The 17,740-nt window shown below is 50.3% G+C and overlaps 1 protein-coding gene across 1 annotated transcript; it reads right to left on the bottom strand.

The window, feature by feature from the left end:
- Nucleotides 1–270: 270 nt before the first annotated feature.
- On the bottom strand, nt 271–17,681 carry esyt2b (extended synaptotagmin-like protein 2b). Its single transcript, XM_057013350.1, is given in 24 exon segments — nt 271–1,162; nt 1,237–1,286; nt 1,357–1,462; nt 1,541–1,672; nt 1,982–2,080; nt 2,353–2,512; nt 2,515–2,710; nt 3,599–3,748; nt 3,855–3,941; nt 4,554–4,628; nt 5,861–5,923; nt 6,699–6,794; nt 6,864–6,953; nt 7,043–7,091; nt 7,267–7,349; nt 7,434–7,610; nt 7,833–7,953; nt 9,971–10,026; nt 12,276–12,365; nt 13,546–13,618; nt 14,258–14,334; nt 14,527–14,661; nt 14,748–14,789; nt 16,971–17,681. Coding segments are annotated over 24 exon segments (2,691 nt in total). The 5' UTR covers nt 17,364–17,681; the 3' UTR covers nt 271–1,071.
- Between the last annotated feature and the right edge of the window lie 59 nt (nt 17,682–17,740).

Here is a 17,740-nt window from a genome sequence, read left to right as displayed (position 1 = left end):
AAATTATGCCGACGAGGGGCTGTAGTTATTGTGCTACGTCATCAGATGGCGCCAGAGGACTGTTTTCTATTTCTTGTAGAAAGGATCGTTTAACAGTGACTAATGTGCCCAGAGATATGTGACTTCAATTTTAACGATTTATCTGGGGAAATTAGGCACAGTCGCATTAAATGAGTGTCTTAAGGGCACGGAAAAGAGAGGAACATTAGCCGTTCAATAATTATAGTGGGGTTAATTTTTGTCACTTGAAAAGAGGATTCACACCAGCAATATTTTCACAAGCGAGATCTTTTATTCTTCAAAAATCCATGAGGCATTGGATCAAAATAAAGACATTAGGAAGGCCAAAATGACATACTTCTTAAGGCACAGGATATATAACAAACATGTACAAGCCTCGTGACAAGTCTGTGTCATCTTAAAATCCATTAGCTCTGCTCATAAATACCAATAACGTATCTTTGCTCCTGTCATTCACTTTCATCATCTTTCATAATCACTCTCTTATTCAAGTATGCTTTATACAGTTCAGACTTTACAGCACTTGATCATAGCCCTAAAAATGCCCCATATGCCCACAGTATCTAAGATAACTGCTCAAAACTAAAGGTCCTCATAAAATAGATAAACTGCTTCATTCTTTGCATATGTACCAAGTGATGTTTAGAACCAAGCATTAATCAAAGCAAGACAATCAATGAAATTACAAAACATGTCAAAGGAAGGAAGGCTACTTATGCATATTATTGTCGTTGTACCCTTTGGTGAGAGTTTCCTCTCACAGAATTGTCTCACATTTTAGTTTAAAGCATGACGTGGCAATAAATAAAGTGGCTTAATGGAATTTATCACAATCAATGGAAAACGCTGCATCTATGCCTGGCTATATTAACAAGTCCTTATTTACACTGAAAACGGGGACAAGGCAGGTCGTGTGTTCCAAAACAGTTACAGTAATTACAGAGTTGACATAAAGATTGTAAAAAGTCTGCATGCTGAAATCAAAGCTGTAAACAACAGGGAGGGAGGGGGGGGGGTCTAAAAATGCAATATATAAAGTAAATCAATATATTACAGCAAGGAGGCGTTTTCACTGTGTGAGTGGGGCTCTTGAAGACTCCTCAGAGCTTGAGACGAACAGCCATCCTCACTTAGATCATACCTGTGGGAGAACATGAGAAACGCTAGAACAGGTGAAGACTGAAAACTGAAGAAGAGCTAAAATCCAAAGTTTACCACTGAGTCCATCCTTTCGATATGTCCTCGCTGCTCAAATCCACCAACACCTGCAACGTACAACGGACTTGTTTCTGGACTGTTCTGCTCTGAGGCTCAAACAGAATGTACAGACAGGACCTTTCCCAGAAGCCCTTTGTGTTTGGACAGGAGGCCCCCTCCGTTTTTCACCGCTACGTCCAGAATCCTCCGGTGGAGCTCCACCACAGAGACGCTGAACTCAAACCTGCGCATCAGAAGCTCTGTTACGGAACAATCGCTCCTTTAGCACCTGGGGGAGGGGGACCAACAGATGCGGACTCACGTCTGATCGTAAATGGGGTTCAGCGTCCTCTTCACCGTGGTGGTCTTTCTCTTGCCCGTGCGGCTCTTGTCGGGCAGCAGATACAGTCGTATGAAGGGATCTGAGCCGTCTTTGGTGAAGGCGATCAGGTTTCTGAAGACAAAAACGCCTTTTTTAAACTTTCCTGTGGCTTTAAAGCCAAACTTGATGATGGGATTGACAATAAAGTGCAAACTTTTTAAAGTTGCTCCGCCCCTTTCTACGGTGGCCTGGAACAATCAAACTCGGCTCAATGTGATTTAAGTAAAATAAACATCCAATTCAATCAATTGTTCTCAGCTCGGTGCCACTGGACACATCTGTGGACGCAGTTTGGTCCTCGGCAGCCACCGTAGCGTCTCTGACAGCCTTAAAATGGGGCAATAATTGTTTTAATGTGAAACGGTGCTTTCCTGATCTGACCTGCAGGCGTGCACCACCACTATGAGCTTGTTCCTCTGGGGGCTGTGTCGAACCGTCAGCTGGACCTCTCCCAGGGGGAACTGGCCGGGAGCCGACCCACTGTCAACAGAGCAGAGCAGGACTGTCACTCCCGGACTGCGGCAGAATTTATACAAACCCGGATCAGGCGGATACAGACGGACGACCTGGACGGGATTAAACATTCATTCGGATACATATTCCAGAAACATCCTGTCAGTAGCAGCTGCAGATACAAGAAGCAGGACACTGAAAGTGCATTAAGAGAACATATATAATAACTGAACTGGAGGTTATGACAACGTAATTACAGTATATTTTATTTTGAAAGTGTAATAAAAACATGCTTTTACTTCTGCAGCTGACGCAGCCGTTGCTGGAGCTCCAGCGTGGCGAAGGGCAGAGAGATGTCCGAGACCAGGCTGGGCGTGGACTCCTTGTGGGACAGGTGCTTCTGGGAGCTGGACATGTAGCTGCTGAGGCTGGAGGTGCTGCGGCGGGGGCTGGCCGAGTACGGCTCGCCTCCTTTTGAGGGGGGGTCGGGGCGGAGAGGTCTGTAGGCGGCGTGGGCGTGGGCGGGGGCAGAGGGGAGTCTGAGACCGAGCGTCTGGGAGAGGCGGCGGCCGTGGGGGGAGGCTGCGCCAAGCTGGACTTTCTGACCTGGACGGAGGACGGCTGGTCGGAGGACACCTGCTTCTCCAGGGAGAGAATCTACGGCAACAGCAGAAGACAAAAAGAGTCTCTCTTGACGTCTTTCTCACTCGAATACGCCGTTTTCTGTTTGCTAATGCTAGCAAGGCTAGCAACCGGGGTCATGAACTTCCTCTTTTACCACTTCTTCATTTGTCATAATTAATTAGTACGTCTTCAACGCTACTGACCCGTCTCCCCCCTCGATGATTCAATAGAGGAGGTTGGGTTCTGTTTCTAAAAGGTCAGTGCGGTTTTCTGGCAGCTGCGCGGGGGGTGGGGGGGGGAGGTTAATGGCAGAGGCGAAGAGATTGTTATTCTAAATCAGAATATTGAATCGGTGTGATGTCACGGCAGAGCCCCTTAAATTAGGCTTCAGAGGTTCAGCTCCACCGTGAGTCGGGGGGGGGGAGCGCCCGTGAAGCCGGTTGATTCCTTGTGTTCCAGAAAGGTAAATTCCATCCGCTTCAATTCCACTGCCAAAGTGGGGGGGGGGGGGGGGCTGACATTTCCAGGAGGAAATTGCAGCCTTGCTCTTTCTCCCCTTTCGTTTTCAGGGTTTCAAATGGATTTTTTTTCATTTCATTTCTGAAAATCAATTTTGAAGGCAAATGGCAAATCACGGATGCGTCGGAGGTGGTTACCATTATTTTTAGCTGCTTTTGGGAGGAGATAAAAACTTCACAGACTTTTTGAATCCTATTTTTTGGGGGTGGGGGGGGGGGGGGCAATTCACACGTCCACCTCCAGGTGTCACTAAATCTCACCTGCTCGACCATTAAGGTCGTTCTGAATTTTAGCTCGTTGCCGACGCTGCAGCTTTGACTCCTCTAAGCAGACTCAGCGGGTTCCGAACACCTGTGGTCGCTAACAGGAAGCCCCGTTTAGGGATAATGGTCCATTACTCACTCTCAGGGCCATCTTCAGCTTAATGATGGAGCTGGGTCCGGAGTTCTTCAGGGGAAAGCCCTGAGTCAGTGTCATGTCCTCCTCTTCCAACAGGATGCCGAGAGGCACCGTCAGATTTCCCAGGGTGCACTTGTGCTTGTCGTCTTTCACCTGCAGAAACAGGCAGACAAACGGAGCCGTCAGTCAAGTCGGCCGCATCCCCCCCCCCAAATTTTGAGCGTTGTGGTGAAACTGGTGACGAATTGTAAAAGATTACCTCCACCTCCAGTTCCTGCCTCCTGGGATTGTGAACCAGGAAGGAGAAACAGTCTTCCCACAGCGGGTCCTTGCTCTTGAAGCGGATCTTGACGGACATGAATTAAAATTTCCAATAAACAGATTTGAGAGGAGAAAAGATTTCAGGGAATATAAAACTTGAATGACTCATTGGTGCTTTAAGTTCTGCCTAAAAAAATGAATTTCCAGATACTCGTGGTGCGGCATCTTCTTCCGTTTAACATGTCATTTATCGTCCTTCCCCTTTAGTTTCTGATTGAGAGCCATAATTACTTTTACAGCTGTCATCGTCTACCGGCCACCAGAAACCTTTCTATGAATATACAATTAAGAAAGAAGCGTTTTTTCTGAAGTTTAATCCGACTCCAAGTCCGAGTTTTAGCTCTGCTGCCGCTCAAGTGTGTTTGAACTTCGCCCGTTTGGATACGTAGCAAAAGATTAAAGCCTAAAATCAAAGACCGGCGCGTTATCATTGGACGGAATTCTTTTTTTTTTCTTCTCTGCTGAGCTGGTTGTTTAGTTTAGAATTTAGAGCGCTATAGCTAGCCGTTGCTGGCTAACGCACAGTCTGGAAAGGGTTGGGGGAATTCTGGGTAATAGAACCTCCTTTTTTCAGTGTTTACCTGTCCGGATTCACTGATTCAGCTTAAAAACTTCCACTGCACTCATGCTAACTCACCTTACTGTCCAGAGTCTTGTGTCCAACGGTCAGCTGCACGAAAGGATTGGGCTCACTGCTGCTCTTCTTTGCAGACTGTTAGACAGTAAATAAAAGCTGATTCAGCCATGTCTGAGGCAAAAGAAGATAATCACACCCAGGCTCAAATATCTGGACCGTCAGGCACGCAGCGGTGAAGGAGTGAACAGTTTGAGGGAAGAAAGAGTGATGCCACACATTTGACAAGCAGGGCTGCAGGCAGAGAGGCTACCAAGGAGACCGCCATCTAATTTTAGCACACTGTGTTTCAACGGCGGAGGCTTATTCAGAATAATAAAGACTCTGCATATCTGCTGCATGAGCCAGGGGTGGAGAAGTCTTTAGCCTAAATGCTAACAACCCTGTCTCTGAGGGGGAGGGGGGGATTCAACTCTCCAGTATTAGATTTAAGCTCAGAATTATGTGTGAAAGCTAATTAATGCTAAATCTAGGACAGAAGGGGGCCATTAGAACTTTTCTGGCTTCTTTTTTTCCCCTAACACTGGAGCGCCATCCCTCCATGGTCCAAGCACACGTCAGGTGCTCGCAGCCCGAGAGTTTGTTCTTCACGTGTTTACGCATCAATACGTTTTTAAACGCTTCTCAACGCTCACAAGCACCAGCCTGACACCTGACACTGTGTGTAAGATAATCACTGTATCCAGCTCAGAATTCTCCAACATTAAATGGTGCTACCGAGCTTGTCAACTAACTCTGCTTTAATGCTAAACACAGCAACACGCCTGCATATCCTGTACGTATACTGCAGCTAGCATCGCATGCTAAACAACTGGTCTTTTTCTCTTCCAGCCTGCTGTGTTTTTACTCGCTATACTCGCTATAAATGGGTGGTTCTATTCTTTCCCCACATATTCCCCTCGCGGTTGACATAATGATATTCCTGTTTGGCTAACGCGACCTGTGCTGCGCGTTGCTGAACACTAAATTACTTCCACTGCAATAAACCAGCTCACAGGGGGCTGGTGCGTAGACAGGGGGTCGTTTCTCCTTGAATTCGACATAAAAAGGGGTTTGCTTGGTTTTAAAGACTGAAGAGCAGGTTTTCATCCTCTTGCAACTCTCAGTGTTGTTACCGGGCTTTTACATGCACAATCACACTGGTTAGAGACGGTGTGAAGTCACAGAGCACTGAAAACACCGAGGAACCAACAGAGAATGCATCCACCTGCATGCAGAGCGGACCAATCAGCTCGTCCGCTCGTCACACCACGTTGGGAGGGGACCCGCGCATGCAGCCGATTCTTTAGCTCCGCTAATCCCGACGTTACCTTCAGGACTTTAAAGACCGAGACTTGCTTCGACCCGTCATAGGTGAAATCTGACAGGTTACTCTTTATGCCACAAAGAGAAAAATCACACCCAACGTTAGTAGGACGGGAGCGAGTGAACATGGATGAGAGAAAAGCATTGAATCATTAATGATGGGGGGATAAATGAAAGGCAGGAAGAGAGCTGATAGAGACGCGGGTGAAAATCTAGGCCAGAAATTGGAGCCGCTTCTAACAAAGTCTCTTCTTTACCAGGTAATCGGGACGCAAGATTAGCCAGCTACAATGTTTTGCTTTTCAGAAATAGTCCAAAAGCTGAAATAAAATCGCTAAATCTGTAATTATTGCGTAGAGAATCCTTCAAATCAGATAAATAGAATAGTATATTGCACAAAACCAAAGTGAAAATCGCCTTTTGTTACTTGGATAAGCATAAATGTGATAAAAGCTACCCCAACCCTGCTTTTAAATGTGAGCCTGGACCAGAGTCGGCTTTTGTGACCACCAGGCACCCTAACTGGGTCCAGTTTGCCCTGTGTTGATGATTATTATTATTATTATTATTATTATTAATAAAACCGTGCAGCTAGCACATGCTTCACGACTCCCACACGGCTAACGCTAACGTCAGCAGGGAAACTCACGCATATCTTTCTATACTCTGAGGTATTGGTCTCGCAAAAGACCAGACCTGACGCTTTCCTCTGGCTTAAGTTCCCGCAGCCTAGGCTGCCCGTGAAGACGCTCTTCAGGCGGAGAGGAAGAGGAGAGGGAATAAAAGATGGAGTCATGGAGGATCAGAAGGGATGAGGTGTTCTGCTTCATCGTAACATCTTACCGGCAGGTTCTGGGCCGAGTCCAGGTAGACCACCAGCAGGGCTGACGACAGGCCGTCATTGGCCAGGCTTCTGTCCGCGCGCACGCTTCGCAGCACCTGATTGGACGGCACGGAGGAAGAGCATTTTTAGCGTGGCGCGGCGGCGGGCGGAATAAAAGGGCGTACCTGCTCCAGCTTCTCGGGCGTGGACAGCAGAGAGAGCCACTCCAGCTTCAGGTGGAGCTTCCCCGTGGACGTTTCCTCCAGATCGAACCACTGCAGCGTTGAAGGGGAAGTGGCCAGTTAGGAGCTAACCCATCCCAGCTAGCTTAGCTTAGCATTAAAAGCGGCGTGATTTGACGTACCTCGTCCACCTTCTGCTCTTTGTGCAGCTCCGTCAAATCGATCATCAGGCTGCGGCGACAAACGACAGAAAGCAACTGAAGAGATCACACCGATAAATATGATCAGCCTATTGATCGGGGGGGGGGGGGGGGGGGGTTATTACAGCCTTTAAGGCAACACTTTGTTTCTGAGCTTGGACGCTTTTGCCCTGCTGGGGGGGGGGTTAGGTTGAGGAGAAGCTCACCTCCCCAGAAAGTCGTCCTTGTCCGGGTCCTCGTCAAACAGCTCGATCTCGAGATGTTGCCCCGAGTGCTCGTACACCAGCGCCTGAAACCACAGAAGAAGATTACCATCAAATCCGAATGTTCCTGCTGCACTGCTGGGGGGGGGAAGGGGGGGTCACCCCCTCACCTCGTAGACTTCGTTCCACTTCGGGTGGAGGCTCTCCTTGACCGTCTTGCTCTGGAACAGCTGGTTACCGATCTGCAGCACGCCGTACGGGTCGGACTTCCCCTTTATGAGCCCCCCCAGGAACTGATCCTTCCCCTCCAGGTCTAGAGCCTCCAGGAAGTGGATCCTCAGGACCCCCTGCAGAGCCGATGAGTCAGTTCATGGGTTTTAATACATCCAAATGAATAAAAATGGGAAGCACAGCATTAAAATCTCTTGGCGTGTCAGCCGTTGCCATGGATACGCGCTCTCGAAGCAGAAAACGTGTCACCCGGACCTGCCGGGGTCGAGGCATGAATTTCCAACCCAGAGATGAACAAATGCGTGAATTCATTCGCTCCACGTTCACAATTTTCCCACCTTCGGCATCGGGAAGCGCAGCTGGGCCAGTTGGACATCGCCGACCAGCGGGACGGTGACGCGGTTGGGCAGAACCAGGTAGCTGTTGATGAGGTCTTGGATGAGGCTGTCGGAGAAGCCGCTGTGGGGGGGGGGGGGGAATGAAGCACTGAATTATTAAAGCGAGGGGGCCCTTGGGTTATAAATATTCTCCTCTAATCTCAGTTTAGTTAATGTTTCTGACGCTAGCGAAGGAAAAAGACGGGATTTAAGGAATCGGGGGTCCGACGTTACCGTTTAAAGCATGTGGGGGGGGGGGACAACGGTGCCAGAGGAAGAAAAAAAAAAGACTTTTCAGCCCGCATCCGCAAGTGAAAAAAGTTGTAATCGCCTGATAAAAAAATGAGCACTACAATTAAAAATGACCTTTTTATAAAGCTAACAGCATTAGCAACATATTAGCATCTCCGGAGGGGGACCCTCTCTCCGGTACACATGTAAATATTTCACCGTGCACACAAAAACGCGGTGATTTGCATGCTGAGGTTATTACACACTGTAAAAAATACATCTGTGACGTCACAGGAGGAGTTGAGCAGGTTAACGGCTATTGTTTTGCATAATTGCTATTGTTTGCATAAGCTTAATTATAAAACCCTTAAATAGCCTGTTGACACACGCGTCGTAAAAAATGATCGTATTTGTTATTGATGCAGGCAGTTTGCATAAAAAAGAAGAATGTTGAAACATGGATAATGAAAATGAAACATTTGGCATCTAGATTGAGAAGAGCTACTTGGAGGTTGGTGAATCACCTGAGCCCTCAGGATAAGAATATTTTACCCCACAGATGGGGCAAATACACAGCTGCCCAGAAGCTATTTGACATTTGAAACAGCAGGTCGGCGCCACACCACCACTAATTACAACTGAAAATCAATTTTGAAGGCAAACTCCAAGGAAGCAAAGTGGCGTTTGAGGCCGAGCCCGTTTGTGGAGACGGTAGCCGCCTGCGGAGGGTCGGGGCGGCGCAGAGCCACATCGGGGGTGTGATGGGAGCCCTGCAGTAGCGGGGGCTTTATTGCTGCGTTTTAGTGGCTCCCCTGGCATAAACAAGGGAACATCTCCACACGCCGCCTTTTATGCAGTCATAACAGTAAAATCCAGCATTTCCGAGGACACGCAAGGACAGTCTATTATCTAAGAGAAGCAAGTGCTAACACGCTCCATTTCCACTCTTTAGACCACATCTCTGAACACGTTTACACCCCAGATTATGTTTAAATGTGCAATAAAGACAGATTCATGTCCCAGTCATGCTAATGTAAGCTAGACACTGGCTAACACTAGTAATCCCTATCTGGGAAGATCCTCGAGATCATATGTTGCTATGCTAACACGCTAACCTGAAACATGCATTAGATGAGCCTAGCATTATCCTGAGCAGCTATAAATAAACATGGACAGCACAGAGGCTAATTCAAGGCGAGGGCAGGCTGTCTCTGGTGATTGACAGGTAGTCGCCATCACGCTAATTAGCAAACATCACATTAGCAGGATGGCTTAAGATCAAGAAAGAACCGATGCGTCTCCTGCACCATTCATACTTCACCGGGCCCACGGGGGTAAATAATCAAGCTTGTGTGTGGTGGGGGGGTGGGGGGTGGGGGGAGGGGGCTAAATGAGCGTTGTTCATTTCAGTATTGAGTCCTTTTTGCCCTCACAGAGCTGCTGGTGCGGCTGCATGTCGTAAACAACAACACAGCAACGCAACAGTGACAACAAACAGCCAGCAGCTGATGCTGTCTGTCCCCCCCCCCACACACACACACACACACGTGCCCCACATGCACCGCATTGCACAACCGCCCCGCGGAGCAGCGGCGACTCCTGAGCACGTGTGTGATCCCCTCAGTCGTCATCATGACTGAGCGCCGTGGTCGCCTAGCAACGCCTAACTGTTCTTTCACTCTCTGCTCAATTAGGCCCAATACAGTAAGAAACTACCGATCAACTCGTCTGGTACCATTTAAGTCCTATTTTCCTTTCATCATATATGACCCTGTCATAAAAACAAACAGAACGACGGTTGTCATAACAACAAGATTGGGCAGAAAATGGGATCAATGGATCACAACGCTACGGAGAGGTTTAACTACCTGAGTCCAGGAATGTCGAGGATATTAGTGAGGCCGGTCCAGTTCACATCCAGGAGCTAAACACAGGGAGAACACACAGGAAGTGAGTCTACAAGTGGATTCAGTGGATTCAAACCTTCAACTTTATTGTCTGCCGCAGCGTTGGGCTTCACCCCCCCTCCTGATTAATGTCCTACGCAGCGTCTAGCACAATAAATCAAAAGTTTAGTGTTTTAGTCAAACACTTTTCTGGCGCCCCTATCTCCTATATTGTTGTCATATCTATTATTTACAGGAATTTGTGATTTATTTAGCTTCTTCCCGGTTTGGGAATAGAAGGAAGCTGAAATATTAAACAACAGCCGTCTCTGGGTGGGTTTTAGCGCGTTTGAGCCCTACGCAGATGAGCTAAATCAGCTACTTTGGCTACTTTTACGCCTGCAAAATGGCTCCAATCTGATTAAAACGGGCAGCAGCTCAGGGCTGTCACCCACAGACTGTTCCGGCGCCGGCTCGGCCCGGAGGAGAGGCGGCGTTGGACCGCACTCTGCCCCCGTGGCGAGTGTTTCATTTTCCTGATTCAGGTCAGTAACACTGCATCACACACAGCAGACTGCAGGGGAGGCAGGAGCGCTGGGGGGGGGGTTACAGCGGGGGGCAGGTTGTAGACGTGATCCCTGAAGACCCTCGTTTTATAGCAAGTGCATCACGAGATTTATCATCCAGCCATCATTCACCTGCTAACTGCAGCTTAACCCCAGTCAGGAATGATTGTGTGTGTGAGTGTGTGTGTGTGTGTGTGTGTGTGTGTGTGTGTGTGTGTGTTGGGGGGGGGGGTTATTGGCAGGAGCACTGGCACATTTACAGGATATCTTGGAGTAAAAATGGGTTCAATCTATGCAACTCAATTTGTCTTCTGGGGGATTTTAAGCTAGCAAGATTGTGCTAACTCGCTGTTAATGTGAAGAACGGAGGTAGCGACCGGAACGGCTAACCTGGGACAGTCCAAAACACAAATTAGGGACGAATGGTGGATAATATTCAGTCATATGATGTAGAACAGGGACGCCCATTTCCAGTCCTTGAGGGCAAACTGGGTTTTCTGTCCTACCAGGAGCGCTAACGACGGGTCCCTGCACAGTAGGACAGAAAACCCGGCCTGGCTGCACCCCCCAGGACTGGATCTAGCCCCCCCCCCCCCCCCCCGATGTAAGATGGTTTTTCCTTTTGACAAATAAGCTGGCTGGCTGCTCTAATTGTGTGAACATTGATCGTCTGAGCTGTGTGAACCTCTTCACGCCGGTGCACAAGCGCTGGGGGCCAGAACCTCTTATGGTGTGGAAATTCATTTGGCAGTCGGGAGCCGACCTTGTACGGTGGCCTCAAGGAATGCAGATGAGTACCAGGATCGGGGGATTCATAATTCCAGGACTTTATTTCTCCTGATGGAAGATTGGCGGCGGAATGCTTCGCTGTTCGGTCTGTTCGGTCCACGTGGGACCCGATTTACGGAGCGGGGCTGCTGCCTCCTGCAGATTTCGAACCACCTTGAGCTCCCGCAGAGCGCCGCTTCCCGGGAAATCTCCAAAAGTAGGACTTGCTTGATCTGCAGCTATTTAAAGCTCCGCTACGGTTCCGCTGGGTTTTTCCCATTTGGTAGAAATCGGTCAAGCTCCTCAGCAGCTGGAGCTGGAGAACTCGCAACGATGAAAGCGCGGAAGCAGGAAAATCACCGTGTTGGAGGAGGAGACGAAGCCGGAGCGGGATTCTGATTCCGCCCCTGCTTCCCGGAGGTGATGCTGCCCTTTCGGCGCCACTAATGAGCGGAAGCGTTGTGGAGTGACCGTCAGCAAGGCCGCAACAGATTCCATCAGCGGCGTGGCCCATTGGTCTGGTGGGGGGGGGGGGCGACCGCCTCTCCTCTGGGACGTGTCCCGATGGAGGACCTGGACTTCCCAGTTAAAACCGCAGCACGTTTAAAACCCACTTGCATTTTTGAGGCAGGGGTCACTTCATTTGCGCAACCCCCAACCCCCCCCGCCCCCGACGATCGATCAGTGAATCAATAGAGGACGTGCGTGCGTGCACGGGCATCAGGAATCCTGCGTTTTGTGGGGAAAATATCAATAAAGATGTCGGAGAGTGAAAAAAAAGAAAAGAGCGTCGGCCATCCAAAGCATTCAGCCGCTGTAATGGAAATGTAATGGAGTCCTTGTTTGGAGTTTCCACACACAGATCCCAGTCTAATAACCCCCCCCCCCATGTGTAATTAGATCCTGTAAGTCCGGGTAAATTAAATTAACTGGTGTCACTAAGTTGAACTTACGGGCTTCTTGAGGAAGAAGACCGACAGCGCTCCGACCAGAGGCAGATCCCCCAGCAGCGGCTCCATCACCACCCTCAGCACGCCGTGCATCTACGGGAACAAAGGAGGGACAGGCTGACACACCGGCCGGGCTAAATGGGCTCGCGGCGGCCATCAGTCAAGAGGGGAGCGGCGAGATGCGGCGCGTGACGGGTCTGAAACTCAATCACGCCGTCTTTTCACACCTGCCCCGCGTCTCCCTCCGCCTCCTCCGCCGCTTGTTGTGACAGTTTATGGCGGATTATGGCGTCGGAGGCGCTTCGCGTGCGTCGCGCCGACGCCGCGCAGCTGCTCCGATCCGCACCGGGAGGACGGACTTCAGCTGGGGCCTGAAAAGCGAGGTTCCCGCCAAATTTTCGGGGATCTATTTGGCGTTTCAGCAAATGTCACAAAGAATAAAGTAGAAAAACGACATTTACGACTGTAGTAACACGAGTAAATGCCTAATTATTGATCCCGTTACATTCAGACACATCACGGTCTGCTTTGTGCTACGCTAAGCTAGCGGCTAGGCGGGTGCAGTTGTTGATTTTATTGGGTGACATCTTATTAATGCAGTTGATTGGTGAGGAAATGGAATTCCTCCGCAGGTTTAATGGTTCCGCGATGGTTTCCGTGGGTGCGAAGAGGAGCGATAAAACGGGCTGTAAAGGACGAAGACGGTCCAATAAAGTCGGCTGAGCCGCGGATCAACGTGTCAACGTTTGACACTGAGCAGGGCTCATGAGCGGGTCTGACAGTGTTACGTAATGAGGGCGGCAGGCAGCAAATGTCTCGCAGGGACAAACCCGACGGCATTCCGTTGCCATGGAGACGTGCCAATTTATTTTCCTCCACTGCAGCAAAGCAAAAAGGGGGTCAAGGACGCGCAAGAACAACAGGCGCGCAACGCAATAATAACGTAGAGGGAGCCGAGGAAGGCGCTAACGATGGAGACGGCGCTAAATTAGCTGCCACGTGACCCTTGCTAATTAATTTCTATTTACACTTTTTAATCGTATGCACCCCATCACTGCATGCTTCACTCCTCCGGGAGTCTTTAAACGGTCGTCCTCTTCATAATCTGCCTCTTAAGAGGAACATTTAATCCAGATTTACGTCACAAACGGACTTTCATGCAGCACAAGCAGCCTCGTTTAGCAGCAGCTCTGCAAACCGAGGGAATCTGGTGGCACGATGAAGCACGTGGGCCGGAATTATTCTGGAAACAGGAAACAGGAGCGCGTCTTACCTGGATGCTCTTGATCCCGGCTTTGCAGTAGTAGCGTTTGATGTCGATTTCAATCTCGGTGTTGCCGACGAAGCTGGGAGACAAAGCAAAAGACCAAATATGCTGGATGGAAGGAGTGAAAGGTTCCACCTGCGCTGACAGAGCTCATGGAAGGGGGATTGTACCATTGCTGGCCGTCATCTCAATCAGCAACGCCCTGAATTTGCTCTGATTCAGGGTCGCCTCACAGCCTTTTTGGCAGTTTTAGCTCGTGGGGCTGCGAGCACAATGGCAGCGGCCGCTAACGCGAGACAAAATGGCTCCCTTTGCCGCTCTCTGGTGCCATAAAAGCACCATAAACACAACGTTTCAGTGTTTGTGCCGCGGCAGCGAGCAGCTCTGACGCCTGTCCTTCTGAATCCAGACGGACGTCCTCAGAGAGCCGCTGAAATAAGCTTCACTGAAGCACTAATTCCGGTTTAGCGTCGCCATTCCGGAGCCCCGGCAGCACTGATTTCACGTGTTGGGGAAAAGTCACAGAAACACATCGGAGGAGGCGCCGTATCGGGTGTAACTGGAGCCTCTAAAAGCCCATTCTCGGAGCGAAACGGGACCCGGCCATCAATTTACAGCAGGAAGTGACATCGTTGAGAGGAAATGCACATTTTGTTATGTTATAACGCAGTTATTACAAGCTTCCCCTCGAATAATGAATAATCCCAATGAGGCTCACCTGATGTGCAGATCCATGATGATCTGTCTCTTGTCCACGTTCTCCGTGTAAACCTTGACCCCGTTGACCCTCAGGGGCTACACCGCAACACAGGCGCACATCACAGTCAGTCCGGCCCCCACACCCCCCCGTCCCAAACGGTACCACCAATCTGACCCCTCTCCATCTTGACCCGCACGTGGAAGCTATTTATGACCAGAGCGCATGTGTCGGCGACGCGCACGTGTGCGTCCAGCTGCCGCCCCCCCCCCCCCCCCCCCCCCACTCACTTTGTCTCCGATGTCGATCTTGCTGAAGCAGAAGGTGCTGAGGTGGGGGTCGGACGCCTTCACGGCCGGCTCCAGCGCCTCGTGGAGGAGCTTCTCCACAAACTGACAGATGTAGGGCCACATCTGTCCGACCGTCTGAAACGAGGATCCAGCCGAGGATTTAGAAGCTTCCCGGCTCCGCTGGGAGCCAGAACCAACCGGAAGAGCTGGGACGACCTTACCTTGTTCAGCCACTCCACTCGCTCCACGTCCGGGAAGTGGACCTGGGAGAAGGGAAAACAAGAGAGGAGCAAACGTCGTCGGGAGGTGATGCGGGGACGGAAATCAAGAATTCTGGCGGTCAGACACAATTTTTCCGGACGCTAACATGCTGCTAATACATCGCCCGGGAATTGTGAAGTAAAGCCGTGTCCTGGTGTCCTGTAAGGAAGAGCCAACGTCCACCTTCCCACGGGGACAGTAAAGCTGAGGATGGAGGCCAAACAAGGCTCACATTAAAAATGACACCAGAGAACCTGCCCACACGAAATCAATCAGATGGAGGCCGCCTGTCCGGGGAATTCCCGTATTTGTCAGGGATTTGTGCTATTTGTCCGAGGATGGCTTCCTCACGGTGAGGAAACCGAAGGGCCAAATTAAACCAGGCATTGATTTAACATTAGGAGACAGAACGTGTCTGAAATCAAGTCGATGCCTTCCACTAAAGGGCTGCGCCAGGGCCCCCACCCCCCCCCAGCACCTGAGCAAAGCCCAGATGAACAGCCTGTTTATGCACTCGTGGCCGGGATGGAGTGACTCATCCGGCCGGAGCGTCGGTGGGACACGACAGTTTCCGTTTGCTAATAGAGGCAGCGCTAAAAGGCCTCGTCCAGCATTTGTGTCAAAGTTTGGAATAACTGCCGATGCCAAAAAAAAGCAATCGGAATATTGAAGACGAGACGGGGAGATGGAGTTCAAATGGGCTTTTAGAGGATCACAGACGGGAAAATGATTCTAGTCAAATCTGATGGCTCGCAGGCACATTTTGTTCACTCTTAAACAGAAATGTAAGTTTATATGCGAGAAAAGGGGGAAAAAAACACAAGGATTTTGGGAATTAATAGAGGAAATTCTCCCAGAGCTCTGCAACATGACGTCCGGCCTCCAAATCCACATTTAATGGAAACTGTCCCCCTTTTTTTGGCTGATGGATGAGCTGACTGACTGCTGCTGACAGCAAAGAGACAGATGTGGGGTCTGGGGGTCCTTTCATATCCTTCTGAGCTGAGTCTTATGTCAATATTAAGGGAGGAAAAACCCTGCAGGGATATGGAGCAGCTCCTGCTGTTGATGGTTAAAGTGCTCAGAAACGGGGTGAAACGGTTTCCTCACTTCCATCCATCCATCTTCTGACCACCACTTATTCCCAGACTCTAAAGTCTCCCCCAGGAACAACTGGACATGATGTGGGGATCCACTTCAGCCAGGTCACCCGTCCATCACTGGACACACACTGGGGGGAAGGGGGGCAAGTTAGGGTCTCATGAAAACTCCTGGAATCAAACCTGCCACCTCCTTGAAGCAGCTATGCTAGGCTAGGCTATGCTAGGCTAGGCTAACCCCTGCGGCATCCTTCAGACCACTGCTGAGACGTGACAGACGAATAAAAGCGTGAACGTATTCAGAGCGAAATGCTTTTACTGTGAGCGGCTGCAGTCACTCATTGCGTTCAAACATCTTGGCAACAGCCCTGGAACAAAGAGGAAGGCACTTCAGCAGCAGAAGTTGGGGGGGGGGGGAGCGGCACCCAGCCCTCCCCGCGTCCCCGTGCACCCACATCAGGCCCTGCCACCAGCAGAAGGAGCTGACAGTCGCTTAGATAAAAGTCCGCCTTTTCCAGAACAAAAGCTAATAAAAACGTCTCTTTGAATCATTTCTGACCCGGGAAGTTTTCCCCTGCGCAGACCCTGCCCCGTTTTTATTACCCCCCCCCCCCCCCCCATCCCGGCCTTGAGTCCTTTCAGAACTGTTTATAGCAACAGTAAAGTAAAGAAGCTTGAGGACGCGTCTAAAAGCAAAGCATGCGAGAGAGAGGGGGGACTCCTGGCAGATATTTACTGGTTCTGTGGGGTGGGGGGGCATTTAGGACCCCCGCTGGGTTATCTAATAATGAAGTGTTGCAGTGAAAGGCTGAGATAAAGCAAGACAGTCGTCTGAATCCCAAAATAACAGGACTCGCGTGGTATCTGGTTTACCATTGTACCCTGCTGTATTTAGACTCAATCTAATGTCACAGTGCTGGGGGGGTGGGGGGGGGGGACAGCTGCTCCATCACAGCTTTACAGCTCTCTCCTCTGGTCAGCTGATGGACTTTTCCTGGAAGCTCAAAAATATTGATCACAACATGCTTTTTAAAGAGTGCAGCCTATCTCTAGTGGGTGGGTGGGGGGGGGGGGGGGTCTCACCCATGGAGGTAAATCGGAGGTGCTCAGGCTCTGGGTGACACTTCTCTCCGCTTGCTCAAAGAAGGCAAAAGCTCTGCTCACTCGGCTGCGTTTGCCCCCGGTGTGTCTCCTCCACCAGAAAAAGATGGCAAGTCCGATTAAGAGCCAGCTGAAGCTGAACTCGAAATAACCCAGCGCGTAAATGGGGAAGATCAGCACAAAGGTTTTGGCCAGCTGGATCCAGGTCTGGGTCAGCTCGCTGGTGCAAGACAGCGGGGTGTCGCCGCTGGTGCCACCCGCTGAGGGATGGGGAAAGTTGGGCTTCGCGCTGCTCGGAGCGGCGTGTCCCTTCTCCTTGGTGCTCGCATTGCGTGAATGGGCTCCTCGCACGCCGGTCATGCTGTCTCTAGACATGTCTGTGATCGGGCTTCAAACTGTTGCAACGCTGATCCGGCTCGCTGACACGGTTCCCAGGTGCGCAGGGACCGAAGCGTCTCCTCGAGGGACCCTGTTCTCTGGCTGGCTCACCTGCACACCGGCCCATCGCACTCTGGGAAATCCTCAGCGTTCACCGGTTTAATGTCCAGAGCAAACACAAGCCTGTGGAGACATGTTTTCCTCCTGGCTTTAGTCACTCGAGGCGGCAGAAGTCGCTCCGTCTCCGCGCTGGTTTGAAATGAGCAGGTCCAAAAACGTACGCAGAGCGTGTTCGCAGCGCGCTCCCAGATCGGTTCGGAGCGGAGTTTAAATGTGAACCAGCGCCATCTGGTGGGTCACGCTGGTAAATGCGG

The sequence above is a fragment of the Takifugu flavidus genome, chromosome 17, assembly GCF_003711565.1.
Source record: "Takifugu flavidus isolate HTHZ2018 chromosome 17, ASM371156v2, whole genome shotgun sequence".
Taxonomy (NCBI): domain Eukaryota; kingdom Metazoa; phylum Chordata; class Actinopteri; order Tetraodontiformes; family Tetraodontidae; genus Takifugu; species Takifugu flavidus.
Note: the sequence above shows the minus strand (reverse complement) of the source record. Positions and strands in the feature narration are given on the sequence as shown.